The sequence below is a fragment of the Pimephales promelas genome, chromosome 21 (assembly GCF_988280905.1).
Source record: "Pimephales promelas chromosome 21, fPimPro1.hap1.1, whole genome shotgun sequence".
NCBI classification, from domain to species: Eukaryota; Metazoa; Chordata; class Actinopteri; order Cypriniformes; family Leuciscidae; genus Pimephales; species Pimephales promelas.
Genome location: NC_142789.1, coordinates 26,049,155 through 26,066,055, shown reverse-complemented (window position 1 = coordinate 26,066,055; position 16,901 = coordinate 26,049,155). Strand labels below are relative to the sequence as shown.

Sequence of the window (16,901 nt, the reverse complement as noted above, 5' to 3'; positions counted from 1 at the left end):
TGACAAACCTTACATATACCATGAAAAACACATTGCTTGATGATAGTGTAAGGTTTTTTCCAAGGATGATGAATTGGAAATCCAATAAAATAAAACATTTTATAATGAATCAATTTAAATTACATAATAAATCAGAACTATATTACCTGGACTACATTACTGTTGTTATTATTTGTGGAATTGTTGTTGTTGTTGTTTTTTTGGTGGGAGATTAGTGTTTTTTTACTATTTTGTTGTATATTAATAGCAAAAAAAAATATTTTTGCTTTGTTGTCAGGCATTAGAGCTTATGAACAACTGGGCTTCCGAGCATTCGGCACACCAGGCAAGATGGCTGCCGGCATTGCAATCACCCTGCAGAACATTGGAGGTGAGACGCTGTCCAAAGTCTCGGGAGACGCAATGTATTGCTATGTGACCCTGTCAAGGGCACAGCACAGTTCTGCAGAGAGAGTGACTGGATGTAGATGGATAGCATTGTCATTCATTTCCCATTTACATTCCAGGTCATCACTCTGTTATTTTTTTTATTCCTTCAATCTCATTGTAACCTTTCCTCCATGTTGTCCTCATTTTCGAAAGCTGTACCCTATTCCAACTATATATCATTATTATGGTCCATCTCCTAGGGCACACAGATTATTTTCAGCATAATTTTTTTCATAAAATCCTGCCTATTGTAAAACATTATCATTTCTTCTTTTTTTAATGTATTTTTCTTTTTAAAAAAGCTGTGCATTCCCGTCAATAGTTTTTAGAGAGCTTTGTCATTTTAACTGTGATTTGATCTACTACAGTATAGTGGAAAAAGACCCTAAGCTGGTTGCTGTTTGGTGCATGTTTATAGTAACTAAATATAGAAGTGATTCTCTTCTTTACTGTGACATTTGCTTCCAGGATAATAACCATAATCCTCTGGAGTACATATACGTCCTGGATTAGGGTGTTTACTGTATGTGTGTGTTTGTGAATGAATCTCACATCCATCATCTCTCTTTCTCTCCTCTCATAGCCATGTCCAGCTACTTATACATAGTGAAGTACGAGTTTCCACTGGTTATCCAGGCTTTTCTCAAAGTGGACAGTACATCAGGGTGAGTACACATCTGTGTGTGTGTATTTAAAGTTGTTTTTTAGTTCTCCGAAAGCAACACAAAAACACCTTGTTTTTTTCCACTGTTTATTGGCCACATCAGATTACCACGTGACCCGTTTCAAGCATGTTAGGGTATCAGCACACAGACGCACTCGCTAGAAAGTCAAATAAAACATGAGATCTGTTTAATTCCTCTAATTGTAGACAAAAGGGAAACCAAAAGCAGTCTCCTGCTTCAAATGTTTCTCTTAAGAAAAAGACCCAGTAACTTATCCAACTATTCAAAAAAGGTCTTACAGTCTCAACAATATCTCAAACTGTTTGTCTTTAAAAGTCAGTTTTCAAGACAAGAGATAAGACTTTTCTTTATTTCATATACATTTTATTTATCCCATACACTTGGCATCAAGGGTTCAATAAAGACCTTTTAACATCAATGACCCTTTCCACTTTATAATTCTTTAGATTATTACTATAAATATTCTTCAAAATAAGAAAAAAAGGTTATTTTAAGAACTTTTCACTATAAAATAACCTTTTTTTTTTCCTTAAGGAACCACCTTGGGGAACCTAGAAAGGTTCTCTGAGAACCTGATTTTGGATTCTTAATTTTTAAGAGGCCATATTATGCCTTTTACAGTGTTGATATTGTGTTACGGTCTACTAGAATAGGGTTTCATGCTTGAATGTTCAAAAAAACATTTGTATTTTTCCCATATTTTGAAAAATCCCCTACAAATGTTGCAGCTCCTCCCTTCCTTATCTGTAAGTAATGCTCTGTTTAGTTCCCGTCTCTATGAAGCCCCTCTTTTCGGAAAGGGCAATTTGCTCCGACTGTGTATAATTGGTCAACTGCTTCAAGCATGTTTCGGAAATGTCATGTCCCTTACCTTAACAGCAAGTGTCAACAAACTACAAATGCAAATCAAACAGGCCTTGCCCCCCCCCCCCCCTTTTTACTAATGTCTTGAATCAGGAAAATTGTGACGTACGTTCCCAGAAGAAAACACAATACTACAATCAAGGCGTTTTAGGGAGTTCAGAAACAGTGCTTATTGATATAGACTAGACGCGACAGCAAAAAACGTCATGCTTTTTTAAAAATTTGTTCCACGATAAGATAGTAAGAGAAAGAATGAAAGAAACCAGTGTGTGGGAAGGTCTACACTAAAGGCCAAAAGGAAAAGGTGTTGTTTGATTAGTCGAGTCTGTAAAAGCCCCTCTTTCAATGGCATTTCTTGTCCTTTTTGTCAAAACCAGCCTTTGAGGCCGTTAACACTACAGTAGCAACCACATCGTAATGAGTTTTGCCCCTCGTAGTGATTACTGCCAATTTGTGAATTTGTGTGAGCTGCGCAGCTTCTGTCTGATCAATAGGTCCCTTAGGATTTTTGAGTCATTTGGTATAATTGTGTGTGAGAGCGTAAGAGGAGAACTGTGATAGATGGACTAGATTTGGTGAGAAGAGGTTTGTATGCATGTATGCATGTGAAGGTCCGATCTTTCCTGACTAATACTCACTCGCCCAGCCAAGGAAATGTGTGTGAATGAGTGTGTGACGGTCCGTGTGACGCAAGCTGGCTGCAGATGCGATGACTGGAGTTCGGCCTGACAGAAGGCTTGTGCACACACTCTGGAGGACACCAGAAACGACCTTTGGATGCCTCATTTGAATTCCTCACCTCTCCAGGCGAGCGAGGAGGATCACAATGCTGTAAACAGTGACTGTTCATTTCAGTTTTAGCAGGTAGTGCACATGAATCTACGTGCGTGACAGTTTTTGTTAATTAAAACTAGCAGGAAAGTTTTATGAAAGGAGCTTTAATCATTGCATACATATTTCATTTAACTTTTACTTATGTGTATCTTGGTGTCACTCATTAGCCCAGCAAGACAAACTTGGTCAAAAAACGTTTTTATTTTATTTATTATTTTTTTTTTTAAAGAAGTCTGTTATGCTCACCTATGCTGCGTGAACTGTCACATGCTCCTTCAGAAATGATTCCCAACATGCTGATTTGACGCTCAAGAAACATTTCATATTATTAATAAGCTTGATAAACAAAAGTCTGTTTTTTTTTTTGATGAATGGAAAGAATAGAAATCTTTTGTAACACTGTAAAAAGTGATCAGTTGACTTAACTTAAAAAAAGTGAGGAAACTTGTTGCCTTAAATTGAAAAAAATGAAGTTACGTGAACCTGACAACTCCACATGCATGGTTTTACTTTTAAATTAAGTTAAGTCAACTGATCACTTTTTACAATATTTTTGCTGTCACTTTAGATCCATTTAATGCATCCTTGCTAAAAAAAAATTGCTCACCCTAAAATTTTGAATGAAAAAAAAAAATTATAATCAAATTAAATGCTGAAATAAATTAGTATTTCATCCAAGCAAATGAGTCGACATGATGCTGGAATGGTTAGATATTCAAGTAAGAGATTGCAACACATGTCTTTTTGGTTCTGATATGTGAATGACAGCAGTGCAGATACAATATGGACATCTGTTGCATTTGTGAAAGTGGTTATTTACTTCTTTTCCTGTCTTGCTATTTGGAAAGACCACAATTTGTACACTGTATTTTGAGTCACTCTGGTAACAAAGTTGGTTAAAAACATGCTTTTTAATGTGCCCCATTCATTCAACACCCAGACATGTCCTCATCCAGACTAGACATGGAGGGGTGGGTGGGTGAGGAGAAAACGGTTGAGGGCAAGTAACTCACAGTTTATTCAGACGAGTGTTGGCATGCCTTTAAATTGCTGACTCACACTACTGTTCATGTGAAACATCACACACACGGATCCTGAGCCAATCCGTACAAGGGTCAAGCACCATTACCTCCAATGTAGCTCGACCTCTCGGGATAAGTTTGTTTTAGCGCTGTTGACCAGCTCTCAGCTCTTAATGTACCACCATTCACCTCACTGAGACCGCAACGTCTCCACTTAATAAAATTCACAGTTCATTGAACATCCTTGGCTTTTATAGAGTCGCTCTATTGTCTTAAATCTAGCTGAATTTCTGGCCAGGGCACAGGCCGTCCATGAGAAGTCTCTCAGTCTTTGTCGTTCAAAGCTTCTTTGAGAGATGCCATGATTTTGGTCTTAATAAAGGGCAGAATAACAAGATTAGCAGCTTTAGGGATGAGTTAGATAGGGAGAGGATTTCCCCTCTAAATTGGCCTGTGATAGTCGGAGCACAAGTTTCCGGATCCAAATAGACACTCAGTCACACATCGCAACACATTTAGAGAGGGCATTGATCACACCCCAAAAATAAACACCACCTCCCAGTCCTGGTGTTGTTCAGTAATGTGATTTATGCTTTTTACCTTAAGCCATTTAACGAACACACTGTAGTAAGCGCTCTTTTACTGTAATAGCATGGAAATGTAATGCATTAGGTTAACAAGAGAACTGCTGCTCCATTTGCAAATGCACAAGGGGAATGTTAAATGGGTCAATATTCATTATGAATGGCCACTCGAAGCCATACAATGATTTTATTATAATTAATTGGTGGTGTTTGGCCTGAAAAAAAACTTTTAAACGTAGTAAAATCGTTGTATCACACAGCATTGGTTGTGTTTATTAAACAGCAGCGATAGCAATATGATTTCAAAAATGGATGCAGCAAAAAATTTGATTTTTTACTGGAGTAGATGCCATTTCCTGTATTCTGGTGTCCTTTAATTAAAAAAGTACATTAGATTAAACTTTTGGCTTTTCTTTGCCTCCACGTCGTGCATTAAAATCGTTTAATGCTTAGCTATCCATGGATTATCCCATTTATACCATGGTCATTTTCCACTCGAGCATTGACAACTTAAAGCTGTTGTTGATGTATTCAGCACATTATTTAACCGGAAGGGTAAAACTGGCGGTTATTTTCATCTGTTACGGCTTGTGGAGAAATACAATAGCGATTCAGCTACTTTATTACTTAAAGTTGCTGGGTAGCGTTGATAAGTTTTTGTGTTCCTGTTTCTGTGGGTGTAGCGCAATCTCCGCCCGCTGTGTGTATAGAATTAGTATTTATAAATGTTTTATTTTATTTTGTATATATATTTTTTAGTTTTCATTTTAATATTTGTTAAAGTTTTGATTCATTTTGTCAGGTTCATTTGTCATTTTTATTAGTTTTTGTTGTTTTTCCCAATATTTTTTATTTAGCGTAATTTTTTTTATTCATTTCAGTTTGGTTCAGTTTGAACTTTAAGTTTTTTTTTTTTTTTAAAACTTTATTTCAATTAACGAAAACAGTTTTTAAGTTTAGTTTACAACACTGGTAAGAATGATATCCGACCCTCATTTTTATCTGACATAAACTTAAATATATATATATATATATCAAATAAAATATAATTTTGATTTATGTAAGAAAAAGATAAAGATGGAAATGAAAAGCTGCTGACTGTCACAACTTCTAACAGTGAAAAAAAAAAAATCTAAAAATGGTATGAATCTTTATATTTATTGCTGTAACATTCCATCGTCAATGAGATTGTAAAATGACAGTCCGTATTGTCGGACCATATTTTTATTATTTTTAAGGAAATTCACAAGAAGTTATGTTCGGAAGAAAGTTAACTGTGATCCATTTTATTATTCTTTTTTTTGTGTTTCTTCTTTGATTTGTTTGGCAGGGAGTGGTTTGTAAACGGAAACTACCTGGTCGTCATTGTATCATGCAGTGTCATCTTGCCGCTAGCTTTAATGAAGCAGCTCGGTAAGTGTTCTCAAATTTCTAATTCTAATGTCTGATTGCACACACCCCTTTCTAACTTCCTTTCTGCACAACCACATAATGTAAAATGCTTATATTCACGTTTTATTGAATTGAAAAGTATTGAATCTTAATTAAAGGTTAGATGTGATCTGGTCAGACTGCTCATGTAAGTGTGGTGGTTAATTGCTGTATACTATCACTGGCTCTCCTCCATCACACTGTGTGTTTCAGGGTACCTGGGCTACACCAGCGGTTTCTCTCTAAGTTGTATGGTCTTCTTCCTTATTTCGGTATGTTTGCTGACCTTTAAAAAAAAAAAAAATGAAAATTGTTTTTTTTTTTTTGCTTACCCTCTTACCCCCTTAATTTTGTTCTACACATAAACCATTGACTAGTGGTTTGGACTTTTTTTAATCATTATTTAAAAAAATTCTCAGTGCTTTTGGCCGTATTTGTAAATGGTCGTAAAAGGAAATGGAAGTCAGAAGAATACAGATCATACTTATTTTGCTTAGCGTACTAGCTGCAGTTTCACAATATATGAATTACACTTGCGTATAACGAACACACTTGAAAGGCGATTGACAAATCTTCTCTTGCACATGCACATTTTATTTACGCTTGCAATCTTACTACCTTCATAATAAACACACTGGTTTGTAGCACAAACGGTTTTCAATTTTACTGTACTTTGACATTATTTTTAATTCCCTTTAGCGGCTAATAATTCGTAAGTCTTCCACATTCCCAGAAAACAGCTTGTTTCAGTGTTGAAAAATAACGTGGATAACTAAGTCAGCTTTTTTTGTTCGCTCCAGACCGACTCTCTGTCTGTGTTTTAGATGTTTTGAGTGAGTCATCAAACAATTCATTCCATCCATTTGAATCTCTTCGTTCAATACACTGATTCATTTGAAACTCCACCACTATGTGTTGCTCAGAGACACACTATGTTTAATTCTATTAAGCTTTGTTTGGAACTGTTTTCATTGGCAGATCAGAAAAAGACATTATCTGGCAATATTGTGTCTTAAATCTAAGTTACTCAGTATTTACTATTGACAACATATGCAAGTAAATGATGGCTGTAATTTTCATTTTTGGGTGAACTATCCCTTTAAATCTGATTCATTCAGATGCCATGTGCTGCTTAGTATTCCCATCATGAAGCAGTACTCTGCTATTTTGACCTTTCTTCCTGAATAATGTGCTGGAAGCATGAAAAATTATATTTAATCTTGACGCAGTTCCAATTAGCAGTTTTTAAATCTCATAGTAAGCTGGGGTTTTTAGGATCTGCTCATCTTTTCCACCAGCAGAATGAGTGTGTGATGTGTGAGAGTGTTTAGTATTTTTAGAGTGGGGTTGTGTTCAGTGCACCTCACTGACCTAGTTTCGGAGGGGAGCTTTAATCTGTGCACACGGCTCTCACTCTCTCTGTCCTCATGCTAGTGTGAGCGTGTGGCATTGGCTGTGCCACATCTTCACACTGGATCCATGTCTAGTCTTTACACCATGGTCCTATCTGAATACGATAACATTGCCTCTCTCTTCTTCACTTAATTCATCACACCTGCTGTGATCGGAACAAGCACCAAATGATATTATTGCGCCAGAGCCACCCCAGTATTCTCTCGTTCTTGTCCGGCTAGTCATGTGCCTCAGATTAATAACATTACAGTATAAAGCAGTGTACCTTTCAGGATTAAAGGGGTCATATCATGAGAAACCATGCGAAACCGCAAGCTAAAATGAAATAGAACAATAATAATTTAATTTATGAATTTGTGACTTGTAAATGTAATTTTCAGAACTCAAAACACCATATTTTGAAACTAAGCAGATTAATCCTTGGATTTTTCTCATTGGAAAAAAAACAAATACATCAGCCATTTACGTTTTAACTCTGTGAAGCCTGACATATTTTAACTAGCTATATGGTGTTGATGTAATGTGTGTTGTGGTTTTTATTTGTATTATTATTTGTTTTTTACTGTGAAGCACTTTGTGACCCTTCATGTCTGTGAAAAGTGCTTTATCAATAAAGTTTACTTACTTAGTTTCTTACTTACTTACATATGTCTATTTTTTAAATTTTTTTTAATGGGGCAGTTTATTTAAGCCTTTAGACAAAATAAAAAAAAAAATGCTTATAATATTTGATGCATTGGGCGGTTTTGGCTTCTATAGTATAGTATTAGTCAATATGGAGCTCATACTTGGGGAGGGAAAAAAAACTTTAAGTTGAGCACAAGTGCCACAAAAAGACAGTTGAACCACCACCTGAAAAGGGACATATTAAACATAATATTTAAAGCCCTTTTACATGAAAGCGGGATTGGAATGGTCAAGAAAACTTTTGACTGATGATAAGTGGACCCTAAGGGAAAAATCATGAAAAGATATGAACCCTCAAAAACTCATTGTGAGATTAGCACAACCTATGCGAGACTTGTTTAATTACTGAATCTCTTCCCTGCCTCCAGGTGATCTATAAGAAGTTCCAGGTGAAATGTCCTTTTGAGGACTTTTCCCATAACAGGACGTTGGTGGGCTTTAACACAAGTATCGCGTCTGACCAGAGAGGAGTGGAGATAACCCCTGAGGGTGACCCTAGCTGCACCCCTCACCTCTTTAACATGAACTCACAGGTATGTCATTGCGTATATTAGAATACGAATGTACTGAAATCATGCTGTGACATTCATTCAAATCATGCTGAGTAGAGCCAGACCGATATTATCGGCCGGCTGATATTATCGGCCGATATTAGGGATTTTTCAAACTATCGGTATCGGCAGTTATAATGGCCGATAAATGAATATTTTAAGAAAATAATAAAAACGGACGAAACACGCTTCAATCATCTCTCCTTGGCCTGTTATATTGAAAATGTATGTTTTACAATTTGCAGTATGATGTCATCTATTGCTAAATTATGGCTCATCATAGACTAGCTAACCACAAAGCTAGCTAATGCCACTCTCATCAGTGGAAGACCGCTAACGTTAACATTAATGAGCTTGGAAACCACAATGAACTTTTTCTGCCTAAATAAAGTAATGATTACTGTATTTATAACTAGCATATCTCTAGTTACAGTCCCTGCATTGTAAAATGTAAGTTAGACTTGCGAGGAGTGAACATTTAGACATAGAGAAAACGTATCAAACGTAACTGATGATTGAAAATGGTTTGATGGAAAGAATTTAAAAAGTGCAGGTAAAGGGATAAGCAAGCTGACATTGTAATTATAAGGTAGCTTATAAGGCAATGTAGAGACTAATTATTATTTTATTTATCAGAACTTTAATATATTTTAATGTTCCTCTGTTCTGTTGTGACAATAAAAGAAACAAGTTTATTTTTAAAATACTTTATCATACTATTTTAGTTAAAACTCATAAATAACTACAAATAACTATGGTAGGGAAATCTGTTAATGTTTTGTTGCGCGTTTCTGAAAAAAATAAAATATCGGGCCGATATATCGGAATATCGGATTTTAAAACCCAAAAATATTTGTATCCGTATCAGTCTTCAAAATCCTTTATCGGTTGGGCTCTAATGCTGAGTCATGTGACATAAGACTTAAGAGGAATCAAATTACACATTCTGCAGTTCCCAATAATCCGTTGCACGACTCGCATATATGTGGGCTTATTTGCGCATCAGTCTGGATTTTCAGCTTATGTTATGATAATATATTCACATTTCTAAAGCACAAGAATTTTGGAACCTTTGACGGAGTGTGGTTTTAAAGATTATTGCTGAGTGGTTTGTTAAATTGGGAAGAAATGGGAAAGAACTGGCATTTTACTACCTCTCTTTTGCCCTCTAATTGCAGGAAAGAAAAATTATAAACATTCACCAACATAAAAATTCTGTCAATGTAGTCTTAGCTCAGTACAGACTTTGTAAGACGGTACCCATATTTATTCCAGCATGTGGCCTCATGTCTCTAGCATCAATGCATTTTCCGCACATGCACATCGCCGTGTGCAGTTTTCCCACAACAGAGTGATGCTTGTAAAAGTCTGTAGTCAGGAGTGTTAAGTTCAGTCTTTCTCGATGTGCACAGGACTAGCATTTTTATTGAGTCCAGACCTGAGCTCTGTCCAAGTCTGACTTAATCGCAGCTACAATTAGCTCTCTGAAATGCGCTACGGTGTTTAATGGGCTTTAAAGTGTGGACTTTGGGTTTTATGGTTGCTGCTGTTGTATCCATGGTGACGTGACGTGGTCCGGTCTGTGTCTTTTATTTTTTTCTTTAGACGGCCTACACGGTTCCCATCCTGGCATTTGCGTTCGTGTGCCACCCCGAGGTGCTGCCAATTTACACGGAGCTGCGCAAGTAGGTGGCAAGATCTTTCATAGTTCTGGAATCAGAGATGAGTCACGGTGTGCATATGGAGGTTATTGCGCTGTGCACCACTACCCATCTGCTTCGCTGTTCGGAGAGCTGTGGTGTTCCAGTCTGGAATTATCATATTTAAACAAACATTACAGGAATATTAGGTTCAAAACAAGTTAAGCCCAAGCAACAACACTAGTGGCATACTATTTTTCATCATTTTCCTATAAAAAAGCAAACATCTGGATTACAGTGAGGCACTTGGTGAAAAGGGGCAATCTGTAAACATTAAAATACTGACTTTACTAGAAATTATTTTCTTATGGTAATCAACATTATGCCATAGTATTCCTTCAAGTACATAAAACTATGTGCTTGATCAACATTATTTTATAAATAGACATCAGTAGAAATAGACCATTAGTATGAATATTTATGTGTTACGACCTCTTTAGAGATTGTTTAAGTGTGTGTTGACTGTATACTGATATTTTGAGTTGGAATGTGCTTAGTCCATCTGTGTTATTTGTCACATCCTTATATTTTTCTGATTTCAGCCCCACAAAGACAAAGATGCAACACGTCTCCAACATCTCCATTGCGGTCATGTACATCATGTACCTCCTGGCTGCCCTGTTTGGGTATTTGACCTTCATCGGTGAGGCCTATTACTGTCATTCCCTTTACTCAAGATAGTAGAAACTGAGTACTAAAGAGTGAAAATGTGTACCACAATGACAACAAGAAGTGACAATTGGGGACATATTAAGTTTGGTCACATTCACTGAGGCTAATCAATATAGAAGCTTGTTTCCGCCACAGAATGAAAAATAAAAAAGGTAATTGCGACTTTTTATCTCACAATTCTGATTTTTTTTCTCTCACAATGGCGAGTTTATATCTCGCAATTCTGACTTTATTTCTCAGAATTGCGAGATATAGAGTCAGAATTGCGTGATATAAAGTCGCAATTGCGTGTTATAAAGTCAGAATTGTGAGATATAGTCAAAATTGCGTGATATAAAGTCGAAGTTGCGTGTTATAAAGTCAGAATTGTGAGATATAAAGTCAGAATTGCGTGTTATAAAGTCAGAATTGTGAGATATAAAGTCAGAATTGCGTGATATAAAGTCGAAGTTGCGTGTTATAAAGTCAGAATTGCAAGATATAAAGTCAGAATTGATTGATGTAAAGTAGCAATTGCGTGTTATAAAGTCAGAAATGCATGATATTAAGTCGAAATTGCGGTATATAAAGTCAGAAATGCATGATATAAAGTCGTAATTGTGTTTTGTAAAGTCAGAATTGTGAGATATAAACTATTCTGAGGGGAAAACTTTTTTTCCCTTAAAAGTGGCCTGATAACTCGCAATTGTGAGTTTATATCTCACAATTCTGAGAAAAGATGTCAGAATTTCGATATATAAACTCGCAATTATATGTTATAAAATCAGAATTGTGAGGTAAAAGTCTTAATTCTGTCTTTTTTTCACTCAATTGCAACTATTTCTCACAATTGCGACTTTATTTCTCATAATTGCGACTTCATATCTCGCAATTGCAACTTTATTTCTCAGAATTGCAACTTTATATCTCGCAAATGTGACTATCAGAATTGTGACTATATCTCGCAATTGCGACTATTTCTCATAATTGCGACTTTTCTTGCAATTGCAACTTTATTTCTCGCAATTGTGACTTTATTTTTTACAATTCTGACTTCATATCTCGCATTTGTGAGATAAAAAGTCGCAATGATTATTTTTTAAAATGTTTTTATTCAGTGGCGGAAACAAGCTTGCATACATCAGAATGTCAAAGCTTGACTAGATGTAACAAAATACATTGAGTGATATGGAAATAATAACAATACAATGGAGCACCTCTTCTATTGTAGATCTTCAGCTTTGCTTTTTGCAAATTTACAAATCTCGGCCAACACAGGTCACTCCCAAACCAAGAGGCTTGTTTTTGGTTGATTAGGAAATTTCTTTGCCATCGAAAGGTCATCAGGCTTCTTATTGCATTAGGCAATTCTTCATTGCACTAATTCCCAATGAAATGACTGAAATTCCCATTTCACTCATGAACTTTCATAGAGCAAAGGTAAATGTGTGTTGGAGGAGTGATAACTGTATATGCCTTGATTTAGCTGCGAGGCCATTGCTAAGGCTTAAACTATAGCATCAGTGAGAACATGTTAAACAGAGTTTTGGTAATTATATAGTTCTAAAAATCATTCTAAATATAAAAGAATAGCTGAGTACACACCACAACTATAACAATTACATACATTTTAACGATTTGAACGATAAAAACATTGACAGCCAATCAGAATCTATCCTGCTTTTAAAGAGCTCAAGCATTTAAAGCGGCAGACGAAAATGTCAGTGCGCACTTATAATAAACAGAACGATATGGTTCGTTGGTGTGGACGCTAATATGGTTATCATTCTTGGTGTGAAGGCCCTTTAGATTTAGATGTTGCTGATATGAAAGGAAAATAATGCATTGGTCTATTTTAAACCAGACGGAATATCTTAAAATGTTTCAAATTAGTCAGAGGCATGTGTACACAAACCAAAAAAGGAAAAAATGCTGCAGATGGATGTAAAAACATGCCCTTTGTGAACTTCCTCTAAGAATACCAATAGAAATGGAGATAAAGAGGCATTAAGCCTAACTGTTTCCAAGTCTCCAAAAGTTAGATAACAGAAGCCTCTGTTGACTGGATTGCAGATAACATTCAGAGTTGGATGTGCTAGGATGGCTAATACAGAATGAAGGGGGTGAAGAGCAAGTCAAAATTGTCATATGTTACAGAGCATGAAGCAGCAGGGATGGGTAGTTGCCACAATTAATGAAGGTCATTTGGTCACCCGGGACAACTCCCTACCCTACACATCAGGAGACAACAGTGTGACTCAGACGAGATGGAGAGAGTGGAGGAGGTTTTGTTAAGGAGAAAGAGGCGGTGAGAGCTGTCAAGATGGATGTGCTGAGTGGTCATTCAAGTTGAGATGTCAGAGTCTGAGTGAGATCAGTGTGACTGCAGTGGTAAAGAGGAAGAGTGTATTTTTTTCAACATATCCACCCTCATGTTCCAGAGGTTTTGAAGTGCAGAAGATTGAGACCTGCTCAGCTGAAGTATCAGCATGTGCATGTGTTGTCACACATCTAATCATCTGATTCAACAAATCTGTGTTCGATGCATGATCATGTTGGTAAAGTGTTAGCACTCCATCTAGTGGCCATTGTGCATTAATGAAAACCATTACCAATGTGAGCTGGAAAAGAGGAATGCAATGGGACATTAGGTCTGAGAATTGATTAAAAATGGACATAAACCATTACATTTCACGGTTGGAATGATTTTTAAACATTTTTTGAAAAAAGTCTGATACTCACCAAGGCTGCTTTTTTTTTTTTTTTTTTTTTTTTTTTTTTTTAAATAAAAAAAATACAGTAAAATTGTGCACTATATTACAATTTTAAATGATTTAATAATGTAATGTATTCCTGTGATGGCAAAGCTGAATTTTCAACATCATTGCCCCAGTCTTCAGTGTCACATGATCGCTGCTCGAGAAACATTTCAATGTTGAAAAAAAAGTTGTGCACCGTGATACATTTTTTTTCAGTATTCTTTGTTGAACAGCATTTATTTAACAATTTTTTTTTTAAAGTCTTTTGACCAATTTAATGTATCCTTGCTGAATATTATATGAGTATTATTATATAAATTAAGTAATCCTTTCTTTCAAAAATAATAAAAAGCTGCCTGACTACAAACTTTCGAACATTACTGAAAATATCGAAAATAATTTTAGAAGACAAAAAGTCCCTAGATTGAACTAATCAACTAATTTATCAACAAATAATAATGAGTTAACATTCATTTGCGATTAAATGTTTCTGTTTTTCATTCAATTCGATCCAACTTCTTAGCTAGCAAAATATTCGGCTCATTTAGGTTCAATACCTAAAAGTAGCAGTCTATTAAATCTCAATATTTATTAAAAGTCTTTTAGTTTTTACAGTAGGTGCTTCACAATATTTGTTTTACTGTTGAAATGGTCTGCCACCTGAAAAAGTTTGAGAACTACTGATCTAAGGCAGTGAGGAATGCAACATCATTGTGATTATTGTTGAATAAACCTTTTTATTAGGGCTGTGCAAAAATTAATTGCGATTCATCGCATCCAAAATAAAAGTCTGTGTTTACATAATATATTTGTGTGTGCTGTATATAATTATTTTGTATGTATGAGTACACACACATGCATGTATATATTGAAGAAAATGTGTTATTCATTAATAAAATATTTATATTTATATAATATAGATTATGTATTTATATATATATATATATACAGAATTTAAGCACAAATAATTCTTAAATATATACATGCATGTATAGGTATTTATATATACAAAATAATTATATACAGCACACACAAATATATTATGTAAACACAGACTTTTATTTTGGATGCGATTAATCGCAATTAATTTTTGCACAGCCCTACTTTATATATATATATATATATATATATATTTTAAACACAAATGATTGTATTTTGTGTAGATAAAGTGGAAGCCGAGCTGTTGCACACCTACAGCCGAATTGACCCGTATGACACGCTCATCCTGTGCGTTCGTCTAGCTGTGCTGACTGCCGTCACACTCACTGTACCCATCGTGCTGTTTCCTGTGAGTATTACACAATTACACACGCATAAACTTTACAACTAGACTTCATCTTATCCAGTTACAACTTTGTTGTGGAGTCCGGATTGGATGACAGGCAATATTTCAGTATCTGATTTCAATGCTTTGTTATTTTAATGTCTTTTCTCAGGTAAGGAGAGCAATTCAGCAGATGTTCTTTCCAAATAAAACTTTCTGGTGGCCACGTCACATTGCCATAGCTGTCTGCCTCCTCACCCTCATCAACTTACTGGTCATCTTCGCCCCAAACATCCTGGGCATCTTCGGGATCATCGGTAGGTTTGGTGCTCTCGAGTGATGTTGGATTCTTTCGTTCTTTTGAAAAGAGCATGAGAGCAGCGTACCGTTCCATGGCAACCTCAAAGACCTCACATTCGCTTTTATCAGCACATGCATTCAAGTTTCAGACTATAATACTGTACGCACCGTGCCAGTCGTGCATAAATCCCCACCAGCATTATTAATCGCCTTTGGAATGTGTATATAATTACCAACAAAGTCCCATTATGCTTTGCCTTTATTACAGTACATGATAGTTTCTCCTGATCTCACACTTAACTCGATAACACCAATTGTTTCTCCACTTCTTGTGAGTTTTACCTACCTCAGAGAAGAATGGACACTATTGTTCTGTACAGTAATTGTCCCTAAATGATTAAGACTTATGTACTGCTTTAACTAAAGATTTTCTGACACAGTCATGACTTATTCCTTAGGGATGATGAATCATGTTAGTGAAGGTTTAGGTTTACATTTAGTAAGTAAGTGTTCACATGTGTTTATTTGTTCCACAGGTGCCACATCCGCGCCGTGCCTCATCTTTATATTTCCTGCTGTGTTTTACATCCGCATTGTTCCCGAGGAAGATGAACCCATGCGCTCACCGCCGAAAATCCTTGTAAGTACTTCTAGACATACTGTATTCGGTTTCCCCCCATTCATCCATAGTGGGATCTGGTTTCTTGCCTCTTGCAGGAATGTAGATGCTTTAAAACCTCTTTTAGATTGAGATTCTCTGAAAACTAATCATACGAAGTGCTTTGTAAATCCCTTGGGTAAATCTTTGGTGTGACCCAAACTATTGAAAACTAGTAAACTAGTCCACCTCAAGTTACGGCAAACTGCAGGAATCGGTTCCCGGAGAAATTCTAAGAAATGTCCAGATTATATTTAACCCCTTTGATCCGAAGAAAAACTGAAAACTGAATGTGTATATATATTTAAATAAATATAATTAATTAATATAATAATTAAATATAATTTTATTTTTTATTTTTTGCATTGTGAGATTGTTTTTCATGACAATCAAGAACATTTCCCCCCTCAATTCTCATTTATGTTTTTTTGTTTTATTTAAAATTGCGTTGAAATTTTCGGTGAAAGTATGAAAAATGTTTTATTTATGGAAACACAAATGAGTTAATGCTCGTCCCTGTGATTTCTTTCTCTGCACATGAAGAAGAGAGAAACATTTCTGATAAACTTTTAAATACATAATTTACAACTTTGTTCAGTTCGCTTCCGTAAAGACTGCGTCGAATTTTTGTAAATGCGGTTTTCAGTAAATTCGGTTGTAGAATGCAATTGTCACTCCCAGAAATAATTGAACTGTGTCTGTACAGAACAGGATTAAGCCCTAAAAGGTGAACCACTACTGAATTTAGCCGCAGTGTGTACAATGTTTTTAAAATCATAAACATGAAAGTGGCACAATACAAAAGAAAATCTTAAAGGAGAACTCCAGCGCAAAATGAACCTTTGGTATAATAAAACATTGGTACCTAGTCAACCGTTCTCTGAGATTTGTTTTCATGATAATCGAATGTAAAGAATTTAATCTCTAAAACTGTTTAGCATACAGTATACGCTAGTATATGGGGGCATATAATAAGTAAAAAGAAATCGCTAGTTAATACCACTAACAAGGCTCAAAATAGCCCCCCACTAACACAGTAACATAATGCGGGTCCATACATGCAAAACA

At 35.7% G+C, this 16,901-nt stretch overlaps 1 protein-coding gene across 4 annotated transcripts in view; it reads left to right on the top strand.

The window, feature by feature from the left end:
• The window catches only part of slc38a3a (solute carrier family 38 member 3a), a 51,995-nt gene that overhangs the window by 31,354 nt on the left and 3,740 nt on the right, over positions 1–16,901 (top strand). For all 4 annotated transcript variants that reach the window (XM_089124827.1, XM_089124828.1, XM_039673631.2 and 1 more), the window contains 10 exons: positions 278–370; positions 1,013–1,094; positions 5,750–5,832; positions 6,064–6,122; positions 8,319–8,483; positions 10,107–10,186; positions 10,744–10,844; positions 14,775–14,899; positions 15,048–15,192; positions 15,712–15,815. In XM_089124827.1, the coding sequence (XP_088980953.1) occupies positions 278–370; positions 1,013–1,094; positions 5,750–5,832; positions 6,064–6,122; positions 8,319–8,483; positions 10,107–10,186; positions 10,744–10,844; positions 14,775–14,899; positions 15,048–15,192; positions 15,712–15,815 (1,037 nt within the window). The remainder of the gene's footprint in view (positions 1–277; positions 371–1,012; positions 1,095–5,749; positions 5,833–6,063; positions 6,123–8,318; positions 8,484–10,106; positions 10,187–10,743; positions 10,845–14,774; positions 14,900–15,047; positions 15,193–15,711; positions 15,816–16,901) is intronic.